Source organism: Phalangium opilio, unplaced genomic scaffold, assembly GCF_054372755.1.
Source record: "Phalangium opilio isolate 3A_F unplaced genomic scaffold, DU_Popi_V2 ptg000082l_1, whole genome shotgun sequence".
In the NCBI taxonomy this organism is placed as follows: domain Eukaryota; kingdom Metazoa; phylum Arthropoda; class Arachnida; order Opiliones; family Phalangiidae; genus Phalangium; species Phalangium opilio.
Window position 1 is genome coordinate 6,183,956 of NW_028324189.1, and position 17,060 is coordinate 6,201,015.

The 17,060-nt window shown below is 30.0% G+C and overlaps 1 protein-coding gene across 2 annotated transcripts; it reads left to right on the forward strand.

Annotated features, from left to right (window-relative positions):
* The first annotated feature begins 612 nt into the window (after positions 1 to 612).
* On the forward strand, positions 613 to 10,725 carry LOC149651211 (phagosome assembly factor 1). Of its 2 annotated transcripts, none has more exons than XM_089848020.1 (13): positions 613 to 852; positions 2,789 to 2,871; positions 2,935 to 3,018; positions 3,089 to 3,132; positions 3,195 to 3,274; positions 3,345 to 3,424; positions 3,614 to 3,732; positions 5,622 to 5,734; positions 5,803 to 5,879; positions 5,941 to 6,081; positions 7,515 to 7,757; positions 7,820 to 7,951; positions 8,728 to 10,725. In XM_089848020.1, the coding sequence occupies exons 1-13, from the start codon at positions 783 to 785 to the stop codon at positions 8,794 to 8,796; spliced, it is 1,335 nt and encodes a 444-aa protein (XP_089704146.1). In that variant the 5' UTR covers positions 613 to 782; the 3' UTR covers positions 8,797 to 10,725. The 2 variants fall into 2 exon arrangements, with proteins under 2 accessions (XP_089704146.1, XP_089704147.1); XM_089848021.1 differs by having other exon boundaries at positions 3,629 to 3,732.
* The last annotated feature ends 6,335 nt before the right edge of the window (positions 10,726 to 17,060 follow it).

The window sequence follows — 17,060 nt, forward strand, 5'->3', positions numbered from 1 at the left end:
TGCAATCAGTCTATCACGCGCTTGTATAAACTTATAGCCTAATTCTAGCAAAAATACAGTGAAATTTTGGGTTTAATAACGCTGTAAATTCGACTTGGTATGGGATGAAGTACATTGACGCTCCCCGGAAGATAAGAACGTATGGTGAAAGGCCTTACGTTCATCTCAATGTGAATGCTCAATACTGTATCACCTTTTATACACGCTAAGCCTAAATCATTGACCCTTGTTTTCTCGGAATAGAAAACTACGTTTGAATAACAAATAGGTTAGGATATGCATATTCTAGCTGAAGGGGGGGGGAGGGAATATTATTACGCAAAATAACTTTGCCTCTTATGACTTTAAAGAGTAGATTTATAGTGATTCATTTGAATCATGGTCAAAAAACACATAAACGTCTTTCAAAATTATTTTCCTTAAAATATAAAACATTTATAATAATTAAAATCAATAATTTTGCTTTAATCTACGAGAAGCGCCCATTATTTATAAGCAAATGATGAAATTTGGAACAATTTTCAGGTTAGGTATAAATGTACGCTTTAGCTAAAGCGCTTTCATTAAACGCAACTTTTTGTTAGCGCATGCGCGTGACGCCTTCCAGCAGAAGCAGTGTCAAATGAAATAAAAAAGCTCTATTTCGCGATCATAGAATAATGGCGTATTTGAACAAAGACTTCTAAGTAGAGACTATTTTTAATAAGACGTTTAATCGCCACTTAATCGCGATTAGCTCATGATTTAAATTAACATTAAAGGGGTTCTTAGAACTCCCAAAAATGCTCGAGCTCGAAGTGGTTCCCGAACGTTCGTTAACTAACGAGCAATGGGAGATAGGCCTTATCCTAGGTGAGTACCTATTTTTTTCGTATTTTATAGGCGACGCCAGTACAGACAGAAACAGCTGACTGAAGGCCACACTATGTACGCTTAGGTCTATTTTACACCTATTTTAGGTTTTAGACCTCCCTCGCCTTTGACGTTCCCATTTTTAGGTCATTTTTAGGCCAATATATATTTTGGGAACCAAATTCGTATACTGTTTACATCTAGAGTGATGTATACGCCCAACTTCTAAACAAAAACAATGCAATGCAATTATTTGTTGTGGATGAAAAATAGGCCAGATTTTATACTAAGCTTGATTTAAAATGACTTTAGGCCAATAAATTGGGAGAAAAATTGTATTGTTTACATTTAGAGTGACGTGTAGGCCCTACTCGTAAACAAAAACAATACAATTGTATTTTAACCAATTATCCCCTTTAAAATTTGGTCTAAAGTTTGGTAACTTATTTGGGTGCTAAGATATAAACTTAAGATGCTTTATATAAATAATAGCATAAGCCTATCACCACATAGGCTTATGATAATAGACAAATATTTATAGCTAATTAAATGCCTATTGAAGTTAGTTAATGTTAATTAAATGCCTATTGAAGTTAGTTAATGTTAATTAAATGCCTATTGAAGTTAGTTAATGTTAATTAAATGCCTATTGAAGTTAGTTAATGTTAATTAAATGCCTATTGAAGTTGGTTAATGTTAATTAAATGCCTATTGAAGTTGGTTAATGTTAATTAAATGCCAATTGAAGTTGGTTAATGTTAATTAAATGCCAATTGAAGTTGGTTAATGTTAATTAAATGCCAATTGAAGTTGGTTAATGTTAATTAAATGCCAATTGAAGTTAGTTAATGTTAATTAAATGCCAATTGAAGTTAGTTAATGTTAATTAAATGCCAATTGAAGTTAGTTAATGTTAATTAAATGCCAATTGAAGTTAGTTAATGTTAATTAAATGCCAATTGAAGTTAGTTAATGTTAATTAAATGCCAATTGAAGTTAGTTAATGTTAATTAAATGCCAATTGAAGTTAGTTAATGTTAATTAAATGCCAATTGAAGTTAGTTAATGTTAATTAAATGCCAATTGAAGTTAGTTAATGTTAATTAAATGCCAATTGAAGTTAGTTAATGTTAATTAAATGCCAATTGAAGTTAGTTAATGTTAATTAAATGCCAATTGAAGTTAGTTAATGTTAATTAAATGCCAATTGAAGTTAGTTAATGTTAATTAAATGCCAATTGAAGTTAGTTAATGTTAATTAAATGCCAATTGAAGTTAGTTAATGTTAATTAAATACCAATTGAAGTTAGTTAATGTTAATTAAATGCCAATTGAAGTTAGTTAATGTTAATTAAATGCCAATTGAAGTTAGTTAATGTTAATTAAATACCAATTGAAGTTAGTTAATGTTAATTAAATACCAATTGAAGTTAGTTAATGTTAATTAAATGCCAATTGAAGTTAGTTAATGTTAATTAAATGCCAATTGAAGTTAGTTAATGTTAATTAAATACCAATTGAAGTTAGTTAATGTTAATTAAATGCCAATTGAAGTTAGTTAATGTTAATTAAATGCCAATTGAAGTTAGTTAATGTTAATTAAATGCCAATTGAAGTTAGTTAATGTTAATTAAATGCCAATTGAAGTTAGTTAATGTTAATTAAATGCCAATTGAAGTTAGTTAATGTTAATTAAATGCCAATTGAAGTTAGTTAATGTTAATTAAATGCCAATTGAAGTTAGTTAATGTTAATTAAATGCCAATTGAAGTTAGTTAATGTTAATTAAATGCCAATTGAAGTTAGTTAATGTTAATTAAATGCCTATTGAAGTTAGTTAATGTTAATTAAATGCCTATTGAAGTTAGTTAATGTTAATTAAATGCCACTGAAGTTAATATTAATTAATTAATTAATTTGTTTGTTTAATTAAAAGGCATGACATTCAGTCAAGCAGTGCTAATTTTGCAACAACATTATCGAACCATCAGGGATGTAGAAATAATTTATAGCGAAAAAGTAATCATTATAATTAATTGTAGTTAAACCTTAAATAATTAAAATTAATCATTTTGTTATTAGAATCCCTTAGGAAGTGACTTGATCATCAATTTATCTCAAGATGGAATTAGACTAATTTTTGATTCAGTTTGTCAACGGCTCAAGGTTAATTAAAATTAAATTTAATTACTTATTTTAATTAATATTAATTAAATTTTAATATTATATTTTTCAGATCATAGAAGTCTATAATATGAGTAAGGTTAAGCTAAAATACTGGTTAGTGATTTAATTTAATTTTAATTAAGATTTAATTTAATCTTAATTAAATTTAATTACAGTGGTATAGCATTTAGTTCCCCAGAAGTACCACCGACTATAGAACAGATAGACCATTCCTTTGGAGCCACCCACCCAGGAGGTTTGGAATTAATGATTAATTAATAAAAAATAATTAAAATTAATTATGATTAATTTTTCATTTTTTAAAGTTTATGACGCGGCGCAACAAGTTTTTGTTTTAAATTTTAGAGGACTTTCATTCTCATTTCCCATAGAATCTAAATTTCAGGTAGAATAATTTCTTTTTTTGGATTTTACCCCCAAAATGGCCGCCTAGATGGTAAAGCTATATTTATGATTTCTATAATATCAAAACAAGTTGGAAATTTTATAAATAAGCATCATTCTTGAGGTTTAAAAATTTAGGGTCGCCATCTTGGGGGTCAACTTATTAAATTGAAAACTAATAGTGGAGTAGCATTTTTTGACACAGCCTCGTTTTGCCCATGGACTTGGAAGTTTACAATTTCCAAATGGGTCCTCACCTGTTGTATCCAGAATGTGTATTTACAGTGGAAACAATTTACAAGACACAAAGTATGATTAATTTAAAATTAATTTTAAGGTTAATCTAAAATTAATTTTAAGGTTAATTTAAAATTAATTAATTTTAAGGTTAATTTAAAATTAATTAATTTTGAGGTTAATTTAAAATTAATTAATTTTGAGGTTAATTTAAAATTAATTAAGAGGTTAATTTAAATTTAATTAATTAAGAGGTTAATTTACATTTAATTAATTTTGAGGTTAATTTAAATTTAATTAATTTTGAGGTTAATTTAAATTTAATTAATTTTGAGGTTAATTTAAATTTAATTAATTTTGAGGTTAATTTAAATTTAATTAATTTTGAGGTTAATTTAAATTTAATTAATTTTGAGGTTAATTTAAATTTAATTAATTTTGAGGTTAATTTAAATTTAATTAATTTTGAGGTTAATTTAAAATTAATTAATTTTGAGGTTAATTTAAAATTAATTAATTTTGAGGTTAATTTAAAATTAATTAATTTTGAGGTTAATTTAAAATTAATTAATTTTGAGGTTAATTTAAAATTAATTAATTTTGAGGTTAATTTAAAATTAATTAATTTTGAGGTTAATTTAAAATTAATTAATTTTGAGGTTAATTTAAAATTAATTAATTTTGAGGTTAATTTAAAATTAATTAATTTTGAGGTTAATTTAAAATTAATTAATTTTGAGGTTAATTTAAAATTAATTTTTGAGGTTAATTTAAAATTAATTTTTGAGGTTAATTTAAAATTAATTTTTGAGGTTAATTTAAAATTAATTTTTGAGGTTAATGTAAAATTAATTTTTGAGGTTAATGTAAAATTAATTTTTGAGGTTAATGTAAAATTAATTTTTGAGGTTAATGTAAAATTAATTTTGAGGTTAATTTAAAATTAATTTTTGAGGTTAATTTAAAATTAATTTTTGAGGTTAATTTAAAATTAATTTTTGAGGTTAATTTAAAATTAATTTTTGAGGTTAATTTAAAATTAATTTTTGAGGTTAATTTAAAATTAATTTTTGAGGTTAATGTAAAATTAATTTTGAGGTTAATTTAAAATTAATTTTGAGGTTAATTTAAAATTAATTTTTGAGGTTAATTTAAAATTAATTTTTGAGGTTAATTTAAAATTAATTTTTGAGGTTAATTTAAAATTAATTTTTGAGGTTAATTTAAAATTAATTTTTGAGGTTAATTTAAAATTAATTTTTGAGGTTAATTTAAAATTAATTTTTGAGGTTAATTTAAAATTAATTTTTGAGGTTAATTTAAAATTAATTTTTGAGGTTAATTTAAAATTAATTTTTGAGGTTAATTTAAAATTAATTTTTGAGGTTAATTTAAAATTAATTTTTGAGGTTAATTTAAAATTAATTTTTGAGGTTAATTTAAAATTAATTTTTGAGGTTAATTTAAAATTAATTTTTGAGGTTAATTTAAAATTAATTTTTGAGGTTAATTTAAAATTAATTTTTGAGGTTAATTTAAAATTAATTTTTGAGGTTAATTTAAAATTAATTTTTGAGGTTAATTTAAAATTAATTTTTGAGGTTAATTTAAAATTAATTTTTGAGGTTAATTTAAAATTAATTTTTGAGGTTAGTTTAAAATTAATTTTTGAGGTTAGTTTAAAATTAATTTTTGAGGTTAGTTTAAAATTAATTTTTGAGGTTAGTTTAAAATTAATTTTTGAGGTTAGTTTAAAATTAATTTTTGAGGTTAGTTTAAAATTAATTTTTGAGGTTAGTTTAAAATTAATTTTTGAGGTTAGTTTAAAATTAATTTTTGAGGTTAGTTTAAAATTAATTTTTGAGGTTAATTTAAAGTTAATTTTTGAGGTTAATTTAAACTAATTTTGAGGTTAATTTAAAATTAATTTCGATTAATTTAATTTTGATTTCCTTCATCAGGGCGCCCCCTTTACCCTTGCCCTGTTTTTACAACTCATGTTATTTAGAAACATTAGAAGTCATTCGGGACAAAGACACCACCAAAGGAATTAGATTAAATATCATAGCGGAAGGTATTAGACCAGACTGATAATTAATTAGACCCGGATTAATTTCAGTTTATTATTATTAACTATTTTAGCTTTAGGTCCGCGGAAACTTTTGGAATTAAAAAAACACACCATGACTTGTGAAATTAAGTTTGGGGATTCTGCTCAGGTAATCAATTTTAATTTAATGCTATTTAAATTTATTTTAATGTTAATGTTAATTAATTCAGGATGTTTTATCAACTCTGGGAAACCCAAACAAAATTTTCTACAAAGCAGAAGACAAAATGAAAATTCACAGCCCAAATTCCCATAAATTAGTCTCATTACGATCCTCGGATTATTTTTTTAATTACTTCACACTCGGCTTGGTAATTAAATTAACATTTCCAATATAAATTAATCGAACTAAAATTTTAATTTATACCCAAATTAAATTTCCCAAATAAATTAATTTATACCCAAATTAAATTTCCCAAATAAATTAATTTATACCCAAATTAAATTTCCCAAATAAATTAATTTATACCCAAATTAAATTTCCCAAATAAATTAATTTATACCCAAATTAAATTTCCCAAATAAATTAATTTATACCCAAATTAAATTTCCCAAATAAATTAATTTATACCCAAATTAAATTTCCCAAATAAATTAATTTATACCCAAATTAAATTTTCCAAATAAATTAATTTATACCCAAATTAAATTTCCCAAATAAATTAATTTATACCCAAATTAAATTTCCCAAATAAATTAATTTATACCCAAATTAAATTTCCCAAATAAATTAATTTATACCCAAATTAAATTTCCCAAATAAATTAATTTATACCCAAATTAAATTTCCTAAATAAATTAATTTATACCCAAATTAAATTTCCTAAATAAATTAATTTATACCCAAATTAAATTTCCCAAATAAATTAATTTACACCCAAATTAAATTTCCCAAATAAATTAATTTATACCCAAATTAAATTTCCCAAATAAATTAATTTATACCCAAATTAAATTTCCCAAATAAATTAATTTATACCCAAATTAAATTTCCCAAATAAATTAATTTATACCCAAATTAAATTTCCCAAATAAATTAATTTATACCCAAATTAAATTTCCCAAATAAATTAATTTATACCCAAATTAAATTTCCCAAATAAATTAATTTATACCCAAATTAAATTTCCCAAATAAATTAATTTATACCCAAATTAAATTTCCCAAATAAATTAATTTATACCCAAATTAAATTTCCCAAATAAATTAATTTATACCCAAATTAAATTTCCTAAATAAATTAATTTATACCCAAATTAAATTTCCTAAATAAATTAATTTATACCCAAATTAAATTTCCTAAATAAATTAATTTATACCCAAATTAAATTTCCTAAATAAATTAATTTACACCCAAATTAAATTTCCTAAATAAATTAATTTATACCCAAATTAAATTTCCTAAATAAATTAATTTATACCCAAATTAAATTTCCTAAATAAATTAATTTACCCAAATTAAATTTCCTAAATAAATTAATTTACACCCAAATTAAATTTCCTAAATAAATTAATTTATACCCAAATTAAATTTCCTAAATAAATTAATTTATACCCAAATTAAATTTCCTAAATAAATTAATTTATACCCAAATTAAATTTCCTAAATAAATTAATTTATACCCAAATTAAATTTCCTAAATAAATTAATTTATACCCAAATTAAATTTCCTAAATAAATTAATTTACCCAAATTAAATTTACTATATAAAATAAATTCTCCAAAAATAAATTTCCTTTTCAGGACATTCTGATTGATGCTCGTGAACACAGTGTGAAAAAGTTCATCTTACACACGAATTACCCTGGACATTACAACTTCAACATGTATTTTCGGTGCAATTTCTCTTTTCCTGTAACAATCATTGAGAAAGCTCCGGTTCAAAGTGGTGGCAATGGCAACAATCGCAACAACAGACGCAACAAACAGCAACCAACTTTGGTTGATGTTGGACCACCCCAACAACTTATCACTGCTACCACTAAAGTAATTAATAATAGAGCGCCACCCCCCCCCCCTTTAAATTAATCTTAATTATATTATTTCAGTGGGATACCATTAAGGATAAATTAGAAGGAGTTTCAGAACGTCCCGTCGTCTTAAATAGAACTTCTTCCACTAATACCACAAATCCATTTGGATCCACTTTTTGCTATGGATATCAAGATATGATTTTTGAGGTAACTTCATGGAATTAATTATTTTTTACATCATTTTAATCATGATTAATTTAATGTTTTTTTACATCATTTTAATCATGATTAATTTAATGTTTTTTTACATCATTTTAATCATGATTAATTTAATGTTTTTTTACATCATTTTAATCATGATTAATTTAATGTTTTTTTACATCATTTTAATCATGATTAATTTAATGTTTTTTTACATCATTTTAATCATGATTAATTTAATGGTTTTTTTACATCATTTTAATCATGATTAATTTAATGTTTTTTTTTACATCATTTTAATCATGATTAATTTAATGTTTTTTTTTACATCATTTTAATCATGATTAATTTAAATGAATGAAAGAAACAATTTAAATTATGACTTAAATTAAGAATTTTTACTCCCACTTTAATTATAATTAATTTGAATTATTTTTACTCCCACTTTAATTATAATTAATTTAAATTATTTTTACTCCCACTTTAATTATAATTAATTTAAATTATTTTTACTCCCACTTTAATTATAATTAATTTAAATTATTTTTACTCCCACTTTAATCATAATTAATTTAAATTATTTTTACTCCACTTTAATCATAATTGAATTAAATTATTTTTACTCCACTTTAATCATAATTGAATTAAATTATTTTTACTCCACTTTAATCATAATTGAATTAAATTATTTTTACTCCACTTTAATCATAATTGAATTAAATTATTTTTACTCCACTTTAATCATAATTGAATTAAAATAACTTAATTTTGATTAATTTTAGGTCATGCCAAATGATCATGTAGCTTCGGTAACGCTGTATCAGCTAAATAAAAAAACACCAATGTGCTGAGAGAGAGCTCGTGAGTTAATTAATAATTAAGGTTAATTTGTTAATAATAAGCTCTAAAAGTCACGAGAACTCTTAGAAGGGGGGGGGGAGTCTGGAAATAAAATCATATCCAAATAATGATGGATATTCACGAGGTAAAATAGTAATTTCACTGGGGGAGCTTTTTTCAATATTAGCGACTTATTTTGCACCTTAATTGCTTTGCCTCTCAATTTATAATGAATTACTCGTGAATTTTACGTGAATTAAAATCAACTCTAGTGTACCAAAATATTTCACCTATATTTTTTGAAGTTAATTAGATATTCTATTTCTTTCTTCATTGATAAATTAACGCCGATTTTTAATTAAAATTAACGCCGATTTTTAATTAAAATTAACGCCGATTTTTTATTTAAATTAACGCCGATTTTTAATTAAAATTAACGCCGATTTTTAATTAAAATTAACGCCGATTTTTAATTAAAATTAACGCCGATTTTTAATTAAAATTAACGCCGATTTTTAATTAAAATTAACGCCGATTTTTAATTAAAATTAACGCCGATTTTTAATTAAAATTAACGCCGATTTTTAATTAAAATTAACGCCGATTTTTAATTAAAATTAACGCCGATTTTTAATTAAAATTAACGCCGATTTTTAATTAAAATTAATGCAATTTTAATTAAAATTAATGCAATTTTAATTAAAATCAAGCATAAAGCTTTTGAGTGCCACATTTTACAAATGTAAAATTGTATTAAAATTTGTACAGAAATTTAGTCTCATTGTAAAAGTAAAATAGGCGTTTTTTAGTCCAAACAATTGAGGAAAAACAAGCAGTCACCAGAATTAATTGGCTGCTAATTCTATATAGATTAAAAGTGCGATTAGATTTAATTTAATTAAACTAATAATTAAGACTGAGAAAATATTTCCCCAATTTTAATCGTAGTTTAATTAACTTTTATATATATCAATTTCAATGTTTTTGTTTTTAAACATTTCCCTTAAGCCTTGGCGCTCTGTAAATAAGCTCTAAAAGAAACTCTAGATTAATTAGTTAATTTCGGGGGAGATTCGTCCAAAATATTCAGCAAATCAAGTTTATTCCTATTTAAAAAACTAATTACTTAATTAATCTCTCATTTTATCCAAAAACTCTCGAGTTCTCCCACGTTTTTTTTTTTGTTACGATAAATAAATAACTATAATCCAATAAACAGAAGGAAGCTGTGATAAATTAAAACTAATTATGATTAAAAGCAAGCAAACACCCAAAACAAATTCGTTAAAAGACTTTAAAAAAAACCTGTTAATTGGAGGAACGAACAGGGCTGCCAGTCAGCGGTTGTTTTTTTTTTTTTCTTTCTTGTGAAAAACAATATTAATTAATAAAAACAAGAAATTAGCAAAAATAAAATATATATTTGGAAATGCTGACGTAATATTGTAAATTTGTATAAAAATTCAAATTAAAAATGTATATTAAATTAATTAATTAATTATTCACTTTGCCATTTGCTGTTTTTAAAAATAAAATGAAAAAAAAATAACTTTGCCATTAACCATTTTTAAAAAAACCCCAAATAAAAAATGTTTAAGAAAATTTTTGCAAGTTTAGAATTGATTTTTTTTTTTTTTTTTTCATAATGAAAATGACTGTATAAAAGAATTTTAATTTGTTTTTGCCAATTAATTTATTATTGAATGCCTGAATTAATTAATTTTAATTTTAATTATTAATAGTAATTTTTTTAAAAAAAATATCTTTTCTTTTGAGTATTTGTTTATTTACGCGTAAATTTGAAAAATTATTTTCTTTTAGCAAAAACAAAACAAACATTTTGGAAAATACAAAATTAGCCAAATTTGTGGCATTACCAATGTAAAAAAAAAATGTCCGTTGCAAATATAAATAATCTTATAATAAAAAAAAACCCAAAATGGCTTCTTTATTTCCAAAAAATTTTAAGCAAAACTTAACTCATAATTTATTGTTATTGAAGATTCAAAACTTTTATTGGGAAACCCAATCTAGCTTTAAATTTAAAACATTTAAAGCAATAATAATAAAATGGGGGTTCTTTACCCCCTTTCCCCCCCCCCCTTCAAAGGAACCCCATTACAATTTATTAGTTTTTCACATCATCGCCACCCCCATCTAAAGCCTATTTTTTCATACCAAATTCCGCCCAGCAGAGATAGTAAGTAGCTAGTGGGGCATTCCCCCTCCCAACTAAAATTTCAATGGGGTTTTTTGACAGATTTAAGGCCTTAATTTCTCCCCCCCCCCTCCCCCCTAATGGCGGAAAGATGGGGGTAAAAGGGAATTCTCCAAAAAACCACAAATTGTCGTTTCATCTTACTAAAAAACGTTTCAGTCTTTCCATAGCAGTTACCGAATATTAAAAATATTACTACTGATTTCAAGTTTTAAAGGAAAAATAAAGCCCGAATTCACAAGGTGCTGCAGAGTAGGTCATCTTTCATACCTGTCTGTTGTAACCCCAAGTATTTGGTATCGGTTGGAAAGGGGACAAGCAGGACTATAACATACTCAAAGGACTTCCCCGTATCTCTAATAGGGAGTGGGCAAAGGGGTGAAATTCTCCCGTACTAAGCGTCAGACCCTCACTTAGCCAATCAGGAGCTTTCCCCCACTAGCCTTTCACTCTGTGACGTTTGCCGCCATTTTGGTGGAAATGAGAGGATCCATTTTAAGTCACACCTCTCTGGCAGCTCCCTATAGAACTAGAGTTAAAGGCGTCGTGTAAATAACATGGTGTTAATTTAACGGAAATGTGGTTTATGAACATTTTGCTAAATTACTCGGCCCCTGTTTGCCGTAACCCCAAGTTTTTAGTATCCTTGGAAAGGGAAGAAGTAGGACTATAACATACTCAAAGGACATCCCCGTTTCTCTTATAAAATCAGAGTTATGACATTCCAAAACTGGTCATATCCAAATGGGGTAGTCTTTCTCTTGAACATAAATCTAGACACACACTTTCTCTATCTCTTTTGGCATTACGGAATCCCTTTTGAAATGTCATTAAAATTCTTCACGGGTAATCACACTCATTTCAATATAAAATTGGGCAGAGCATAGTGGGGGGGCGCTAAAGGCAATAAAAACCTCCCCGTCATGGGCATTTGGGGGAGGGGGGACGAAGTTTGAATGGGGTACGCTTGAATTATACCCGAATTACAATCCATTGGCTTACTCAGGCTCTCTTGATTCTCATTTCCTTCTGTTTCACGTGGGGGCTTCCCCCCTGTTTTAGTGACGGGGGTCCAAATAAAATACGATAGTTTGGGGTTAACTGCCCCACAGCGTACCAAAGAAAGAAATTTGCAAAAAAAAGGACGTAGATAAACGTCTCAAACCAGTAGGATGATTGCTTCCACTGTTTAAAAAAAAAAACCCGCCGCCATTTTGAAATGTATACAGGGTGTTTGTGAAAGGTCCATCAATAATGAAAGGGCGTATTTATTGGGCCATTTTGAGTCGGAAATGTTCTATGACATTTTTCCGTTCGGGCCACTGTTTTCAAGTTATGATTGGAGTAATTTACGGATGACCCCTTAAATTTAATTAAGAAATTGAAAGACAGCGCTAATTTAATGAAGGGGTCATCCCTAAAATATTCAAATCATAACTCGAAAACCGTGGCTCGGACGGCAAAATGTCATAGAACATTTTCGACTCAAAATGGCCCAATAAATACGCCCTTTCATTATTGATGGACCTTTCACAAACACCCTGTATATAAGTTTAGGTACAGAAATTCATAACTTAAAATGCAATAAAAAAAGAACATTACAGTGAGATGGGCAATTAATTTTGATTCGAAAATGTAACTTCAATGATATATCATCGAACACAGTTGATAAATTTAGAGCATTAGCTTATTTTAGGGATGACCCCTTAATAAAAATTAGCATTATCTTTCAGTTTCTTATTTAAACTTACGGGGTCATCAGTCAAACACTAGATTCAAAACTCGACGGGGGCAAAATCGGTCATAGAAGGACAGAACATTTTCGACTCTATAATTTGACCGACGTTCTTCAAAAGGCTCAATTGTATTAAAAATACATTGGAGGAAAAGTTTGTAGCGAAGCTAAAAAGTCGGAGGATGCCAGTTCTGGTGGAGAGGTGGCCGCTATCTAAAGGTATCGTTTTTTCTTGCCATTACATTATACAACCATAATTCTTTGAGTACGAAAGAGAGTGAGGAGGCCCTTAGCCGATTATAGCGCCCAGAAGATGCTCGCTCGCTACATTGGCAAGACCGTCTTATTTTAAATATAAAAAGATGCAAACTAAAGACACTAGGATGGTGCCCAATGTCATTTTAAAGGGCTCGAACACTTTCCCTTGTACCCAAAAAACAAAGCATTCAAAGTAAATGGACACAATAGAGAGCTTTCAGTTGGAGGAGGAGCTGAGTCTCTGACATAATTTGCGCTGCCATATTGGTGGGTTTAAAGCAGGAATGAAGCTGAGACCACCCAATATGGCTACCAGAACAGCGGTAAGACTTGGGAGGGTGTGACGTACTACTGTCCCATCTGAAAGCTCTCTATACTCCAATGTGGGTAACTCGCGTTAGGGGGTGTCCCTTAATTGACGGGGGCAAAATTGGTCATAGAACATTTTCGACTCAAAAATTGATGATTTCCCATAGAGCCATCCCACTGTACAGCGGTCCTACCACCATTATGGACGAAATGTAGTTTGTTGACAAGTTCGAAAGCTTCCAACCCCTTGTTAGATAGTATAATTTTTTGGGGCCGTTTCTAGATTGAAGAAACGGGGGTTTGGGGACATTTGGGGGGGGGGCGGTAAGGAGGTATCCGTTTCCAGTCAAAACGGTTTTATGGTTGAGAAGGAAACTTGTAAATCTAAAAGCCATTACAATTGGGGTAAGGTTTTTCGTTCGTTGGGGGATTGGAGCCCCTTTAGCTTCCACCCCCTACCCCAGTCCTTCTTTAATGCCGTGTCAAATAAAAAGGGTTTTACGCGATTCTGTCCTAAGTTACGAGGGCCCATTTGCGACTTCGAGGGGTAAGGTGGGGGCCAGGGTGAGCTACCCCCATACACGTGATGCGATCATGGGGATGATAGAAGTTGAAGGAGGAGGCGTGTTTGCTATCTTACTAATACTTTAGAGATAGATTATCCTATCTTTGGAAAAACAGAAATCTCGTCTTTACCTTATATTACGCCATTATGAAGCCAAATTTTATTTGGTCTATAGAAAGTGCGTAGACAAGTGTTGTCAGTCAGTAGCGAGTACAATTCAACCGCTATCTACAACTGATACTGAAAAGCTAAAGCCACGTTCACACTTACATGGGAAACTTGTTCGAAACGATTCAAAAGGCTTCCAAAGTTAAGTGTGAGAAAAACTGATACTCGAAAAGCTAATTACAAACGCGGTTTCTTGAAGTTGCTTCTCGAGACAACTTGAACTTAAAGCGGCTTTGGATTCTGGAAGCTAGTTTCTAGTTTTTCAGGGGTATTTCACATGGTTGTGACTAGTATTAAGGGTATATGGCACCAACGAAAAGATAAGCAGACAACACTAACAAAAGCGTGTGAACCGAGGCTGTTGAAATCGCTTCGAACTAGCAATGAAGAGTTTTTCAAAGCTAGTTGGGCAAACGAGTTGTCAACCGACTCCCGTGCAAGTGTGAACATAGCTTTACAGTATTCGGTTCGATTCAGTAATTATCATACAGTTCCGAACCCGAAGAGACGCTTAATGGCAACCCTGTTTAGAAACGGGGGGAGGAAATTAATATTTCTAGCCCTTTTAGGGCATGCGCACTACCTATTTAGGTCTACTACGACTTTATGCAATAGGGGAGGTTAAAATAAACGAATACGTCTACTTCATGACGTCGCTGTCAACGATGATTTTAATTCACAGACAAAAATATATTACAATACTCGAGCAGTTACGACATTTTATCTCCCAAACTTTGAAATCTGCATGGAGCTAGCCCTATTTCTCGTTCGTACTGCCAGAAAGGGGCTTTGGTCCCAAAGGTGCCGTTAACGCGTGGAAATTGTGGTTAAATAGAAGGGCCTTGTTCAGTTCCCCCCTCCCCGGGCCCCCGCTCTCCCCCCATTACCCAATCTTCTATTAGGCTAGAACCGTCCCAAAACAGAAGTAGATAATAATAACAAACAAAGTTACCAAAATTCAACTAACATAACTATCTTTAACCAAAAAACTATTGACGACTCGGCACTCGGAGAGGTAAAAATATGGTTCGCACGAAGTTTAGTATATCGGGAATCATTGTTGATTTCTAGGTGGGTTTTGTGGGCCCGACTTGAGAACTCACTATCCGCCATGCTTCTGACGTCTTTCTAACCGCGCTTTCATTGGTTGGTAACAATGTGAGTTCTTAGGCGCGAGGTTCAACGCGCGCAGCGAGATAGATTGTTTGTGAGGTGAAATTCGTCATCAGTCTATAGTTCTTCCCACAAGATACGTTGAGCTGTTTGTATTCCACCGCTTATGCTGATAACTTTGAAGCGTAATTTATTTCCGTTAAAAGGCTAACTATAGGAATTTGTGGGAGTGTAGTTGCTTCGGTCCATTCTAGGGGTCCCAGGTCATCCAAAACGAGAGAAAGAGGTCCGCGTGGCCGTGGTGGGATTGATGAGGAACCATAAATTAGGCCTAGCATAATGTCATGCCGGGGAGGGGGGGTGGAGGATAGCTTTGGACTGGCGAATTATTGTAATTTTCAGTACGGAAAGTTTTATACTTGGTCCGGATAGATATGGTTGGCTCATAATGACGACTTATTGTCGATGTACACCGTCCGAGAATTTTAAATTCAATTGGGATTTGGGTTATTACTGGGACGGGCCCCCCAGGGAAGAGACAGAGGCTTAAGGAACTCCTTTTCATTGGCAATTAATTGTCAACTCTCGCGTGATAAGGAAATTTTCGGGACTGCCTATAACTCAACTTATAAGCGTCAGTTAAATTAGGCTTAGATAGAAATATGGCAAGTTCTATTTACAATTTTTGGAATTAGCATTAAAAATTGACGAGAATTATTACGGTTAGCGCGGGGCTAGACAGGCAGGCTTGTACTGGCATCAATTTTAAACATCCGAAGGCTTTTTTAACGAGTCATTGACTTCGACAGTCGTTTGTTTTTAAAGTTTTGACTTTTGGGAAATGCGCCCTCGCGCCCCGCGACTCAAAGCTTACGTAATGAGGATACGTTATCTCTTGTCCCTCGAATAGAAACTAGACAAACATACCTTTCTTCGTGTTAAACGTGGACAAGCGACACTGCGAATACAATAAATCCATCCCTCAGAGTCGCTCGATTTCAAACCATTTCGTCCATCGCGCGTGCATGCCAGCAGCCACAACGCGCGAGACTTCAACTTCCGGCATTCTCGCCCTGCAAAAATAAGAAGGAAAAAAAAATCAGCGAGACTTTCTTTTCCCGAATTTTACAGACGTTTTCCCGCGTTTTTTTTTCTTCTCTCTCTCAGTCACCACCACCACCGCTAAGGCTAATCTCTATACAGTTAAAAGAAATACGTTAGGGTCTATCGGACGCGATTTATTGCCAAAGAGAACCAATCTGTTTCTCATGGTACGTCGACGTTTTCCGAGTTCCTTCCAAGGTGGCGAACAAGATTTATAGGTTTTCAACAACGCTACCACAACCTCACCATGGAATTTTCGAGGTTTAACTCCTTAAAACCAGTGAGCGCGTATAGAGGGAGCCTCTGGAGAGACCAAATTCTCCCTCTCAAAAGAGGTAGTACCACTCGGTCCTTCAGTTCCGCACACGCGCAAATCAGCGCAACAGAGAGAATTTTCCATAACCTCTACTTCGTAATGCTAGAGACTTACAGCTAGAGCTAGTTCGAGAACGATGGAAGCGAGAATTGAAGTCCTACACTCGGATGGTTAATTTTGCAGGACTTCCATCTTATAAACTAGTCTGGATTACTAAGTCTTTGACAGCACCTTACCAGGCGTCGCTTTACCTCGAATCTATGACCTATCTCACTCACTTCATGACAAGCTCCAGTTTGTAACCAGTGACAAACTTATGAAACATATCTTATTAACTTATGTAATTACTTACAATTTTGAATTTCCTGGCTCCTACGCTGTGCGCCGAGATAGGTGCGCGCCAGATACAGCAACGATAGTGTCGTACAAGATACCTACTCCCTTCATCTCTCCTTCCTCTACTTCCTCCGTGTTAAAACTTCAGCCTTG